Source organism: Gekko japonicus, unplaced genomic scaffold (assembly GCF_001447785.1).
Source record: "Gekko japonicus isolate JY-2015 unplaced genomic scaffold, Gekko_japonicus_V1.1 scaffold846, whole genome shotgun sequence".
Classification (NCBI taxonomy): Eukaryota; Metazoa; Chordata; class Lepidosauria; order Squamata; family Gekkonidae; genus Gekko; species Gekko japonicus.
In genome coordinates, this window is record NW_015164696.1 from 276759 (window position 1) to 290134 (window position 13376).

Below are 13376 nucleotides of genomic sequence, written 5' to 3' on the forward strand. Positions count from 1 at the left end.
TGCTCAAGAAGAGGCGAGACAAGGGGATGGGGGTTATTGGTGGACCACCAAAGGAAGCCGGCTGGCATTAGCAAATGGTGTGTCCATGCATGCCAGAGGGTTGATGCTAGGATCAGCTCTTAAAATCCACTGCCCCAGTCACTTCTTTGTGGCTAAGGAGAACGAACATGGCATTCTTCCCTCAAGCATTAGTCAGCGTTGAGCAAGGAGGAGCCGAGTCAGAACACACACCTGACTGCTCTGGGCTCGGAGCCAGGTGGTCTCGCCTGCAAGACAGGGATACAGAGACAGAGGAGGCCGGACTCTCCTCCCTCCCCATCACTTACCTGCACCGTGGTTCACCTTTGTTTGAATGATTGTCGTTGGCCGTCGCAAGTCCTTGCCTTGCTGTGAATAAAGAAACGCACCCCTTTGTTCTCTCAGATAATGGCATCGGCTGTCCTCATTTCTGTGCGCACCTAACAAGCACCGTCGGTCATTCAGACATAATGGCAAACGATGGTTTGCTGCAAAAAAATAGGAGCCTGTAATTATTGAGCCATGTGTTGGTTATGGGGAGGGGGAAGACTGGAGCATGATGACAAAGCATGGTCTGTCTGAAATGCATCCTTGTGCGGCTTCAGTCCACAGCATAAAATTACTGCTTAATATGATAACCTCGTGAGCAGCGATGGATGGATGGACGGACGGACAGACAGACAGACAGAAAGACAGATAGATAGATAGATGATAGAGTTCTAGTGCAGATCATACGTAGAGTTTCTATTTTTGAATACTAATATACTAACATTTGCATAGCTGTGGAAAAAAAGTTTAACCATCTAATGTGCACATATTTTTATGCTTTTAAATAGAAGTGGGGTCCTCTCTCCTGAGACATCCGTCTCCTGAACTTTCTCGGTTAATCTCCGCCCACAGCTCTCTTTCCAAAGGAGAGAGAAATTTCCAGTGGCCGGTTCTGGCATTTGTAATCCAGCATCATGACTTGGAAGGACTTGAAATTGCAATGAAACAAGCTTTAAGAAAATCAGCATGCCGGGTCTTTGCTATGGAGGTATTTAGTGCCTGAATTCGTCTTCCACCCAAAAGTTTGCTCCAATAATAGCAGTGCTTGTCAGAAGTCCAGCCGTGTTATTCATCTTATGACAAAGCATGAGAACCATCAGGAATTCGCTCCAGTATATTTTGGATATAATGTATTCCTGCAGCCTCCGCTTTCTGCTTGTATTTATTGAATTTATTTATTAAAACATTTATATCCCTCCTTTCCCTTTGGCTTAAGGCATGACATCAGATCCTTAGAGGATAAGGTAGGAGGGTGTAAATAGAAACAGAGTGAAGGAGGGGGAAAACTATCTGAAGGGCGGGAAAGGAAATGGGAAGAGAGAGGGTTCAAAAAGCCCTATTGCAATACGGAGAGAAGAGAGCGCACTATGGGTGTCAGGAAAGAAAAGCCCATGGTCACTGTTACTACACCGCAGTTTATAATTACAGGAAAATATAAAAGTGATATCCTCTCAGCCTGACCTAACCTCTCTAGTGTATGTTTAAGTAGATTGGTTGTGGCAAGAGGTGACCAGTATTGTTCCTCAGTGTTGCATGGGCTCAGACCGTCGTTTAGGAGAGGAGAGATTGGATTTATACCCCGCCCTTCACTACCCAAAGGTAGTCTCAGAGCGGCTTACAAACTCCTTTCCCTTCCCCTCCCCACAACAGACACCCTGTGAGGTAGGTGGGGCTGAGAGAGCTCTGACAGAAACAGCTCTTTTTCAAGAACAGCTCTTATCAGAGCTACGGCTTGCCCAAGGTCATCCAGCCAGGTGCAAGTGGAGGAGTGGGGAATCAAACCCCGCTCTCCCAGATGAGAGTCCGCACACTTAACCACTACACCAAACTGGCTTTTGCCTGTCCATATCCTGTTTTGTCTTCTGGGTTATAATCACCAAGGGGTGAGGCACCTTCCACTCAGCGCCCCTTTCTTGAAATCTTCTAGATTCTGCGGAGCCAAGGGGTGAGGCACCTTTCTTGAAATCTTCTAGATTCTGCGGAGTTTCTCTGCTGATTTCAGTAGCTTTAAGGTGGAGTAGCGCTGCATAGGTTTACATTGTAAAATGCCCTAACATCTAGAATGCCATTTCTTTCCCTTTGCTCTGGTGGCACCATTGCATTGCCTTGGCAGTGTTTACGTTGCTGCCAGAAACTTGCACCTTTTCTCTAATCTTGAGACTGCTTAACAGTTGTGCATACAGTTCATTCCAGTCATCAGTGCATCCGACCTTTCCTGTCTTAGGAGGTCTTTCCAGCTCCCTACAGATTTTAGGTGATGATCTGTCTTTCAGTTTCACCGTTAAAGCCCCTCCTGTTATCTTTCTATTTCCCCCTTATCACTTCCAACCTCTGCCAGTTAACTACAGACATCTTGCAAAGGGAACATGCTGCATATATTTAAGGGCAGTTTTCTCCCTTGCTGTTAACGAGCTGACTAATCTGCATGTACTTATGACAAAGTATCCTTAGATCTTCTAAAATGTGACAGCTCCTCTTTAACTTCCCTCTGTCCTCCTTTTACTTCTAGGCTTTTAATTGGCTCCTCTGTAATGTCATTCAAACAACGTCTCTCCATGATATTCTGTGGCATTTTGTGGCTTCTCTGACTCCCGCTCCGGTGGAGCCAGAGGAAGAGGAGGATGAGGAGAACAAAGCGAATAAGGAAAACGCAGAGCAGGTAAGTCAGCACGGCCCTTGCAAGTTCTTCACTGTTCATTTCCATACAGTTGTGATCTGTTTAGAATTATTCGTTAATATGTAGGCATAGGAAATGTAATGGTTAGTCTTATCCAGTTTTTAGCATAGCTGAGGAACTGGTGCTTCTCATCTGTAGTTCCAGAGATTGGTATTGATTCTTGAAAGAGGTGTAATAATGTAGCAGGACTGATAAATTGCGTGAGGAAATGGAAAATAACATAATTATATATTTCCATATTTAGTAAGATTTGAACAATTGGTTACTGGTGGGTATGAATTTGCAGGGTCTTCCTCAGGCCTTCTTTTTCTCTTGTAAAATTACTGTATGTAGAATTGTAGTTTGCTGCTGTTAAGAACAGCTTGGGCATCAGAGGTGATTTGACTCAAATCAATTATTATACATTTTTGTATCTTTTTGTTAGCATCCCCGATATCCACCTGGTAACAGTTAAGACAGAACCCCTTGTAATTCAGTGAAGCAAAATGGAAAAATACACACAACACCCCCCCACACCACCCCGGTTTCCATTTAACAGAAGAATGGTTCTGCTGGATTAGTCACAAAGGCGCATCTAGTCCAGCATCGTGTTTCCAACAGGGCCAGCCAGTTGCTGTGAGGAAACCCTCCATCAGAGCTCCTTGTGGCCTTTGAATCTGGGGGTTCCAGTTTTCTGTTGGGTCTCTCTACAGCTGTTAACCCTTTCTTCCTTGAATTTATTAGCCAGTCCTCATCCCAATAGGATGGACACACCTTTTCTGTGACAAACTTGGCAATTTCGAAATAAACATGAATATTTATAATAATGTAATTAAAGGAGCTGCGGTGGCTCGAGTGGTTGTAATGTAATTAAACCTACATTCCAATTTATTTTGTTAAGGCTTGGGAAGATGACTGCAAAAGCTTCTCAGGGGAAGTCCAATCCATACCCCTGTGTTTATGCAAGGGAAATGTTACGCGAAGCCACTAAATCTTTGTTTAAAAGGACAGTGAACTGTAACTCATTGCTTGAATGTGCAGGAAAAAGATACAAGAGTCTGCGAACATCCGCTGTCGGACATCGTGATTGCTGGTGAAGCAGCTCATCCTTTACCCCACACTTTCCACCGTCTGCTCCAGACAATCTCCGATCTCATGATGTCCCTCCCCAGTGGAAGTTCATTGCAGCAGATGGCTCTGAGGCAAGTACTACTGGCAGAACAGCCTCTTGCACTGCGGGAGTATGCCCCCACAGGTGGGGTGCAGTTGTAGGATGTAGTCCAGGAAGCCTCTGAATCTTTGCGGAGTGAGCAGTTTCACAGAACTTTAATGCTTTTAACACACTGGTGGAACTTTTCAAAGTCTTCTGTGGAAATACAGAAACAATTAGTTTTACTCATCGTGAGGAGAGAGGTGCAAATGGCTACCCTCGGATAGTACAGTGCAACTCCTGCGTAACGGAACAAAGGCTGTCTTTCTCCGTTTATGTAAGTTCTCACGTCGTTTGCATGGATGGTTTTAAACTGGAGAAAACGGCTCTTGTCTTCCAGGTGCTGGAGCCTCAAATTCAAGCAGTCGGACCACCAGTTCCTGCACCAGAGCAACGTCTTCCACCACATCAACAACATCTTGTCCAAATCTGACGATGGAGATAGTGATAGGATGTAGTCCAGAAAGCCTCTGAATCTTTTGCAGAGTGAGCAATTTCGCAGAACTTTAACGCTTTTAACACACTGGTGGAACTTCGGACCTTCTCAAAGTCTCCTGTGGAAATACAAAAACAATTAGTTTTACTCATCGTGAGGAGAGAGGTGCAAATGGCTACCCTCGGATAGTACAGTGCAACTCCTGCGTAACGGAACAAAGGCTGTCTTTCTCTGTTTATGTAAGCGCTCACGTCGTTTGCATGGATGGTTTTAAACTGGAGAAAACGGCTCTTGTCTTCCAGGTGCTGGAGCCTCAAATTCAAGCAGTCGGACCACCAGTTCCTGCACCAGAGCAACGTCTTCCACCACATCAACAACATCTTGTCCAAATCTGACGATGGAGATAGTGAAGAGAGTTTTAGCATCAGCGTACAGTCAGGGTTTGAAGTCATGAGTCAGGCAAGTCTTACCTTCGAATACTATTGAGCATATTGAGGAGAGTAGAAGTATACAGCCACATATGTACAGCTGCCGAAAGTGTTTTTTGCTGGAATAATTTGCGTTCACGGGTGATTTTCCCCCCCTCCCCTGACCATCAAATTATTCAGAAATATTGGTTTGATAGCTTCACATAGATTCACCTGATCCTGGTTGTGTTGTCCAGTCTATGCCAGTGTCAGTAGGAGAGCCTCTGTTTCAGTTGTTTTAAGAAAACAGAAAACTTTAAAAATTCAACATAGCTTTCCCTTCCATTCTATCCCTCCTTACTTTGCTATGTTGCTTATGTACTACTTAAAATTGTCATGTGCACATTTACATGAACAAATGAGAGAGGGAAACATACTGTATAATGTTGTTTCTCTTCCTTGTCTACCATGATAGAGAAATCTGTTCTGCTTATTTGTCTCCGTATATCTCACTGTGTACACATTATCCGTCCCTTTCTCCATGGAGCTCAAGGTAGCGTACATGGGTCTCCCTTCCCCATTTTACCCTCACAATAACCCTGTGAGGTAGGTTAGTTATGTGTGTAAGGGAGACTGGTCATGCCGTGAACTTCACGGCAGCATGGTTTTGTACACAGTGGTGACTGGCATTTGTTGACTTAAGAAAACAGAAAACGTTTAAAAATTCGGCATAGCTTTCCCTTTCATTCTTACTTTGCTATGTTGCTTATATACTACTTAAAATTGTCATGTGCACATTTACATGAACAAATGAGAGAGGGAAACATACTGTATAATGTTGTTTCTCTTCCTTGTCTACCATGATAGAGAAATCTGTTCTGCTTATTTGTCTCCGTATATCTCACTGTGTACACATTATCCGTCCCTTTCTCCATGGAGCTCAAGGTAGCGTACATGGGTCTCCCTTCCCCATTTTACCCTCACAATAACCCTGTGAGGTAGGTTAGTTATGTGTGTAAGGGAGACTGGTCATGCCGTGAACTTCACGGCAGCATGGTTTTGTACACAGTGGTGACTGGCATTTGTTGACTTGCATTTGCCTCTTTGACTCTGGAACCTCATTGTTTTGACAGGAATCGTGTATAGTGGTTTGTTTAAAAGACCTGACCAGCGTCGTTGATATTAAGACATCAAGCCGGCCTGCGATGATTGGCAGCTTGACAGATGGGTCGACCGAAACCTTCTGGGAGTCAGGAGATGAAGATAAAAACAAGACTAAAAATATTACAATTAACTGTGTCAAAGGAATCAATGCTCGTTATGTGTCTGTTCATGTTGACAACTCACGAGATCTTGGGGTAAGATTTCACCCTAATTCTGTCGAAGCAAAGAACAGGAGAGCTTTCATTTTTCCCCCCTCTTGTATCATGGCATGATTTCTAAAATCATAGGTTTAGTAAAGAAGGATTTGTTAATTCATTGACTCTTGAGGGACTCCTTCATGCCTTAGTTGGCATTCTGTGCAAGCTCACAGGGAGAGAGCAGACTTGAAAAGCATGCATTATACTTAAGATACCAGTGGAGCAGATAACTTTAGTTGACTCAGGCCTGCAGCACAGTGCCCTGCTGCATGCAACAAACATGCTGAAATCTACAGGTTTTTTAAGTCCTGAGCAAAAGTTTGCTTTTCATTTTTTGCCAAATGTTTCTGCCATTGTTTCCTGCCCTTAGTTCCCAATAAAAAGAGTCTATTATTATGCACTTTATTTGATCCTGAATCAGACAGTTTTAAAGTGCTTGTCTCTTTCTTGTTGGCAGAACAAAGTCACTTCAATGACTTTTTTAACTGGCAAAGCCGTAGAAGATCTTTGCAGAATAAAACAGGTAAGTAATTGAGCCTTTTGTTTCCAATAGGAGTGGCATATTCCTAAGGCTTATGAGATACTTGTTTTACAAGTCAGTCTCCCTCAGTGTGCACAAGACCTCTTTGCCTCTTTTCTCTACTGTACCAATGGAGGAAACAATCCGGGGAAAGAACGGATATCTCCCCTTTCCTTTATATTTACTTTCCTGTCCCTTACCCACCGCCTGTAGAGGCCAAGGATTGCTGGGCGCTCCTCTAACTCTCCAGCCCTATGTACCTAGGAGAAGAAATGGTTTGCTTTTAGGGGTACATCATATATAAGTTTATAATTTGATTACACGCAGTCCAGTGTTCACGCTGGACCTCGTCATTAAATCTGTGGAGATAGCTGCTCACACGTGCAACCCATGACTTGATGCTACAGCTGGTGAACTCTCACAGCTTGGCATGACAAACTGTGGGAACAGTTTGTGATGTCCAGAATAGCAGATCTGAGCCGAGGAACACAACCATTGAGCACAACGACATACCCCAGATTCATACTGATGTGGGCACCTGTGATAGATTGCGTGACCACACATGGAATACTCCCCACAAACCCTTTGTACCACAAATGGTTATTCCTATAAGGAAATCAAAGAAATAATAATTACTTTGGACAACCAAAAGATCGCCAACAGACCCTGAAGTCAAATGTAACAAACGTAGTGGTGAATTAGCATAAACAGTTCTGTCTAATCTACACATATCGTAATTTTAATAGTTCACACACTGTTAACTATCAGGATATGCTAAAAAATGCAAGGTTATGTATTGATATGATATATTTATTTCATAGTTTGTAAATTAACTCACAGATCCATTTTATTGTTTGTTTATTTCACTTTGTTATGTAAAATTTATAAAAGAATTTTAAAAATAAATTTTAAAAAATGAACCTGTATATGTGAATCTTCCTGTAAAAAACCCAGTCCTTTTGAATCAGCTGCTTGCAGAGACGAGTCACGGAGCCTTGTGTTTGTTTTCAAATATTTGTGTTTCTCTTTGTACGCTCCAGGTTGACTTGGATTCAAGGCACATTGGCTGGGTAACAAGTGAACTTCCTGGAGGTGATAACCACATCATCAAAATTGAACTGAAAGGCCCAGAGAACACTCTCAGAGTTCGGCAAGTGAAAGTGCTGGGATGGAAGGACGGAGAAAGCATCAAAATAGCAGGCCAGATCTCAGCCAGTGTCGCTCAGCAAAGGAACTGCGAAGCTGAAACACTGCGAGTCTTCAGACTCATTACGTCTCAGGTGAGACTCTGAATTATGATACAGCAATTCACGTTTGGTGTGGTAAATCTGACCTCCGTCTTTAATACTAAGCAAGTCTGGGACAGTTTGGGTGGGGAGGCCACAGGGAACCAGATGAATGCTACTCCAAACTCTTCAAAGGAAGGATGGAATGTAAATACAGTGAAAGAACTGGCTTCTTACAAAAATAAAGCTTCCTCTTCTGCTTCTAACCTTTGGTTTGTATATGGTTCTAAGAGGGTACGTTGCTTCCAAACCATATTTTCCTAACTTTTTTTTTTCCTTAATGTTCCCCATAGTTTGCACTTTTAAAAAAGCATTCTTTAGTCTTTGGCACCTTGATTTTCAGAACTGATATTCTTAAGTGGAGAATACGTCTAGAGGAACCTGTAATAATCACGACCTTTGCTACTTCTGATGGAGTGGTTGCAGTTAAAAATGTGATTGAAAAGAGCTGCTAAGGCTTTGTTTTATTTGTTGGTGCCCACTGCCGCTCTTGTGACATTAGAAAAATCTTAAATTTGTGGAAACTGAGGTCATCAGCCTTTTTTATTACAAAAGATTCTTAAGTCTAAGGATGTTTCATTGGCTGCATACCATAGTATTCCCGATTACTGTGTAGGGATGTGAAAGCTGGGCAGTGAAGAAAACTCAGAACATAAGAGAAGCCAACGCTGGATCAGGCCAATGGCCCATCTTGTCCAACACTCTGTGTCACACAGGGGCCAAAAATACCAGGTGCCATCAGGAGGTCCAGCAGTGGGGCCGGGACACTAGAAGCCGTCCCACTGTTGCGCCCCCCCCCAAGCACCAAGAATACAGTGCATCACTTGCCCCAGACTGAGAGTTCTTATCTATACCTTGCGGCTAATAGCCACCGATGGAGCTCTGCCTCCATATGTTTACCTAATCCCCTCTTGAAGCCATCCATGCTTGTAGCCACCACCATCTCCTGTGGCAGTGAATTCCATGACAGGAAGAAAGTTGATTCCTTTGAAATGTGGTGCTGGAGGAGCGTTTTATGGATACCATGGACGACTAAAAAGACAAAATCAGAGAGTTCTAGATCAAATCAAACCTGAACTCTCCCTAGAACCTAAAATGACCAAACTGAGGCTGTCGTTCTTTGAGCACATTATGAGAAGACAAGAGTCAGTGGAACAGGCAATACTGCTAGGAAAAGTTGAAGGCAACGGGGAATGAGGAAGACCCAACGTGAGATGGAAGCTCACTCAGTAAAGGAAGCCTTCAGTTTGCAAGACATAAGGTAGCGACTTGACCGCACTTAACACAGAGACATATTCAGCTCAAGTGTAATGTGATTTCATGGTTTTTATTTTGCGTTTTTGCACTTTAAAAGTAGCACAGCAGCAACAGCAAATAGTGCATGGAAATATTTAACCCTGTAATGCAGTGCTTTGAAAGGTTATCAGTTACAGCTGTAATGATGTATCGTCCTTCGTGCTCTCTAACAGGTATTTGGAAAACTCATATCTGGAGATGCGGAGCCAACCCCAGAACAAGAAGAGAAAGCTTTGCTGTCTTCGCCAGAAGGAGAAGAAAAAGTACACAATGTATTTATTTGTATTCTACAATTACTATGGTTCTAACTTCTAAAACTAATAATCCAAGTTCTGTTGAATACTGAACTTTTGCTGTGCCCAACTCCTTCCCCCTTAATAGTGCTCTGCTGCCAACACATGGTGTTAAAATGCTTTGTATTTGGTTTCTGAGGCTATAGAGATTTCTTGGAATAATCAAATTTTATACCATCGTTTGGAAATTCTTTGACCACGTTCATAGTAAGATCTATAACTTTTAACATTTTATTTGTTAAAATAAAATGTAATAGCTGAGAGAGACACTTGTCATAGCAAAACCACAACAAAAAATACCCCATTCTATGATAAAAGTTGGATGATTTAGTCTAAGGGTCAGTGAAGGGATTCCACTAAATTCAACCAGGAAGGAAAAACTATTTCTATAACAAAGAGATTGTGTGTTTATTTCATTCAGCATTTTTGCCAATTATCACTTCAGCAGCCACAGTATAAAGGCCATATCTACAACACATTAATATCCCACAGCCACACAAAACAGTGGCACACAATGGAGGTTTGCTCTGGAGTAAGTCCGATGCAACATTTAGTACACCTGTGGAACTGAAAACCTAGGTGGCAACAAAATTATCTACTACATGGAGCATTTGAAGAGGAAGGTACAGGGAAAGGACAACAAACAACCCTCCAGAATCTACTGAACTCAAAGGCAAAAAAATAAACTCTTGGTTTCTGTGCCTTTGAATTCAAAAGCAGCTGTTCTTAATTGACATTAAAGAGACATGGGTTTGAATTCAGCAAGCTTTTTTACTCAATCATGTCCAATTCTTTTCGTTTCTGTTGGCGTTTGGAACGTAAGAGAAGCCATATTGCATCAGGGCAATGGCCCATCCAGTCCAACACTCTGTGTCACACAGTTGCCAAAACCCAGGTGCCATCAGGAGGTCCACCAGCGGGGCCAGAACTCTAGAAGCCCTCCCACTTGGATTTTGTCCATACAGGTTCCACTGTCTCTAGCATAGCCTTTTTGGTGGTCGAAGCCCTTTTCACCATTGAAAAACTGGTTGAATCCAACCCATGAGATCCAGTTTCACAGCTCCAAGATTGATTTCCTAATCACCCCCCCCCCCCAAAAAAAATGGGTTATCTTGGGATTTACACACACACATACACACACAATCTTTTTTCATTGTTCATCCTTCCAATCAAATAAGGGGGAGCAATGCTGAAGAATTTAGTTTTCCCATGCCTTTGAATTCAGCAGATTCTGGGCGGTTGCCCCTTACTGGTCCATTTTTCCTCTCCCTCTAATGCTTCATACATCAGGCTGGTAATTTTTTGCACACTTAGTTTCCAGTTGAGGAGGTGCACAGTAATGGCAATGTGGAGAGATGAAATTTTTTAGGGGGGGGGGGAGACTCCATTACAGAGTATTTCGGCGGCAGTAGAATCAGAAAGTGTTGGGAATGCTACCCTCCTTAATACTTAAGGCCACTTTTCCTACCAGGCAACTTTGCTGTTCCACAAGAGTAGGCTAGCTGTGCGGTTTCATTCGAAGTAGGGGGGGAAGTGAGGAGGTCTTGAGAAGAGTCTTGATTACAGCACAAAAACAACTGAACTGCAGTGGGTCACCAATAAGGTAAAAGGTAAAGGTTTCCCTTGCTCAAAAGCCGGTCAAATCCAACTCTAGGGATGCGGTGCTCATCTCAGTTTCCAAGACGAAGAGCCAGCGCTGTCCAAAGATGTTTCTGTGGTCATGTGGCCGGCATGACTAAATGCCAAGGCGCATAGAGCACTGCTACCTTCCCGCCGAAGTGCTACCTGTTTATCCACTTGCAATTTCTTGCTTTCGAACTGCTAGGTTGGCAGGAGCTGGGGCCAGAGACGGGAGCTCACTCCGTCACGCAACAATCGGGTCTCGAACTGCCAAACTACAGACCTTCCGGTCTGCAGCTCAGCGTCTTCACCTCTGAGCCACCGCGGCCCTTGGGTCACCATCAGTAGTGTGTAAACTTTCCATTTAAAATGAGTGAATGAAATCATGGCAATTCTAGATGAAACAGGTAGCCTGTATAGGTCCTAGCCAGTTCTTCATGTGATTCTTAGATGCCACACAAGTCCCTCCAGTGATGATTAATGCTTTTTCCCGTTGAAGGTACGCTAGGTCAGGGGTCCCTAGCCTTTCTGAGCCTGCGAGCACCTTTGGGATTCTTACACCAGCACGGTGGGCGCAGTCACAGAAGGGCTGCCATGAGGGGCGGAGCCAGCCACAAAATGGCTGCCACAGCTTACCTTCAGTCACCTAGTGAAAGCAGCGTTTTTTTAAAAATCTACACAGGCAATCAGATTTTCAGTGGCCAATCAGAAGCCTTCCTGGACAAAAGCCCCAACTGGTCCCCTCCCACATTCTTAAAACATTTGGCAGGCACCAGGAAAGGTGCTGAGGTGCCATGGGCACCGTGTTTGGGACCCCCGAACTAGCTTTTCCTTAAGTGGCGTGAATGAGCTTGCAAATGCGGGCAGAAGGCTCGTAATGACAGACCTTTTGAGTGCGGTCTAGAGTGTGAAAAATACTTCAGAAACCTTTGATTGCCTAATGAGTGAACAGTGGTCTTGTAGAAAGAAAGTCTGCCCAGTGTGTGTATTCTTCAGTGGGTTCGTTTTGGCTATGTAATACTATATGTGCCATTTGTAGCAGGGGACCGGTTAAACATTTTCCTTTGGTAAGATTTTTCACATTATGAATATTAAAAACGTTAAACATATGCTCACCCAGTATGTTAATAGTTTTTTTTAAAATTTATTTTAAAGGCAACTTCGGATGCAGATTTGAAAGAGCACATGGTTGGGATCATATTCAGCAGAAGTAAACTGACAAATTTGCAAAAGCAGGTTTGTATTTAGTATTCTTCACAGTGCTGGATATTTGCCTGCAGACATTTATATTCGTGGTCTCCAAGCTAGGGAGAGACGGGAGCCCTGCTCAACTAGGAATCGTTGCTGCTTGCAACAGATGAGTACCAGAGCCACTGAAGGAATATTCCTCTGAACAGTTCTGCTTAAGGAAAGCATATTGCACCGTGCTACGTAACCGTCTGCATTTCTGATAAGGGGGGAGGTACTGAGTCCGTTTATCCTAGACACAGCCAATGCTCCCTCTAAGCTGTGGAGTCTCGTGAGCAAAAATTCTACCTTGTGAGCTACTGGCATTAAAGTCGTGAGCGAGCGATTTGGCTACTGCATAAATCAGTTCGCTCCGGAGCCCTCCTTCCTGAGCTAAGGCAAAAATGTGTGAGCTGGAGGCTAAAAAACTGTGAGCCAGCTCACACTAACTCAGCTTAGAGGGAACACTGGACACAGCCAATGCTCCCATCGTTATGCATCTCCTGTTTATTTGTATGCATCCATCCAACATCAGGTAGCTACAAAATCGGGAAGGGGTGGACTCAGAGAAACCAGAAAACTCCCTTTAAAAAAAACCAACAGCCCTTTTTAGCAGGCCCAAAAGGAGCGTGTACTGATGGGACTCGAAGGAGTGCAAAGAAATCAAGCAGCCCTACTTTCACGTTGCAAAACATTGTGGATGGGCCATGCGTGCGATCCCTTGAGTGACATGTTTCTCTGACCCTCCTGAAAGGCTGTGGCTGTGACTTTTTATTTATTTATTAGATTATTATTTTTTTAGTCACCGCTCACCCAAAGGGTCTTGTGGCCACTTAACAACATTAAAAGAAAGGTTAAAAACAACATAAAAACAAATAACAAATATAAAATATTAACATTAAAAGATCAAAGTACGTGGCTCTCACCGTGCCGCTGTTAAAACAGCCCAAGCAGATGGGTTCTCTCCAAAGGCCAGCCTAAACAATTCAGCTTTGTAT

At 43.4% G+C, this 13376-nt stretch overlaps 1 protein-coding gene across 1 annotated transcript in view; it reads left to right on the forward strand.

Moving 5' to 3' along the window:
- Positions 1 to 13376, forward strand: part of MYCBP2 (MYC binding protein 2, E3 ubiquitin protein ligase) — a 184237-nt gene that overhangs the window by 148096 nt on the left and 22765 nt on the right. Inside the window, exons 62-70 of the mRNA XM_015409457.1 lie at positions 855 to 1054; positions 2576 to 2725; positions 3764 to 3924; positions 4671 to 4827; positions 5909 to 6133; positions 6594 to 6659; positions 7697 to 7936; positions 9412 to 9510; positions 12307 to 12387. Coding sequence (XP_015264943.1) covers positions 855 to 1054; positions 2576 to 2725; positions 3764 to 3924; positions 4671 to 4827; positions 5909 to 6133; positions 6594 to 6659; positions 7697 to 7936; positions 9412 to 9510; positions 12307 to 12387 — 1379 coding nt within the window. The remainder of the gene's footprint in view (positions 1 to 854; positions 1055 to 2575; positions 2726 to 3763; positions 3925 to 4670; positions 4828 to 5908; positions 6134 to 6593; positions 6660 to 7696; positions 7937 to 9411; positions 9511 to 12306; positions 12388 to 13376) is intronic.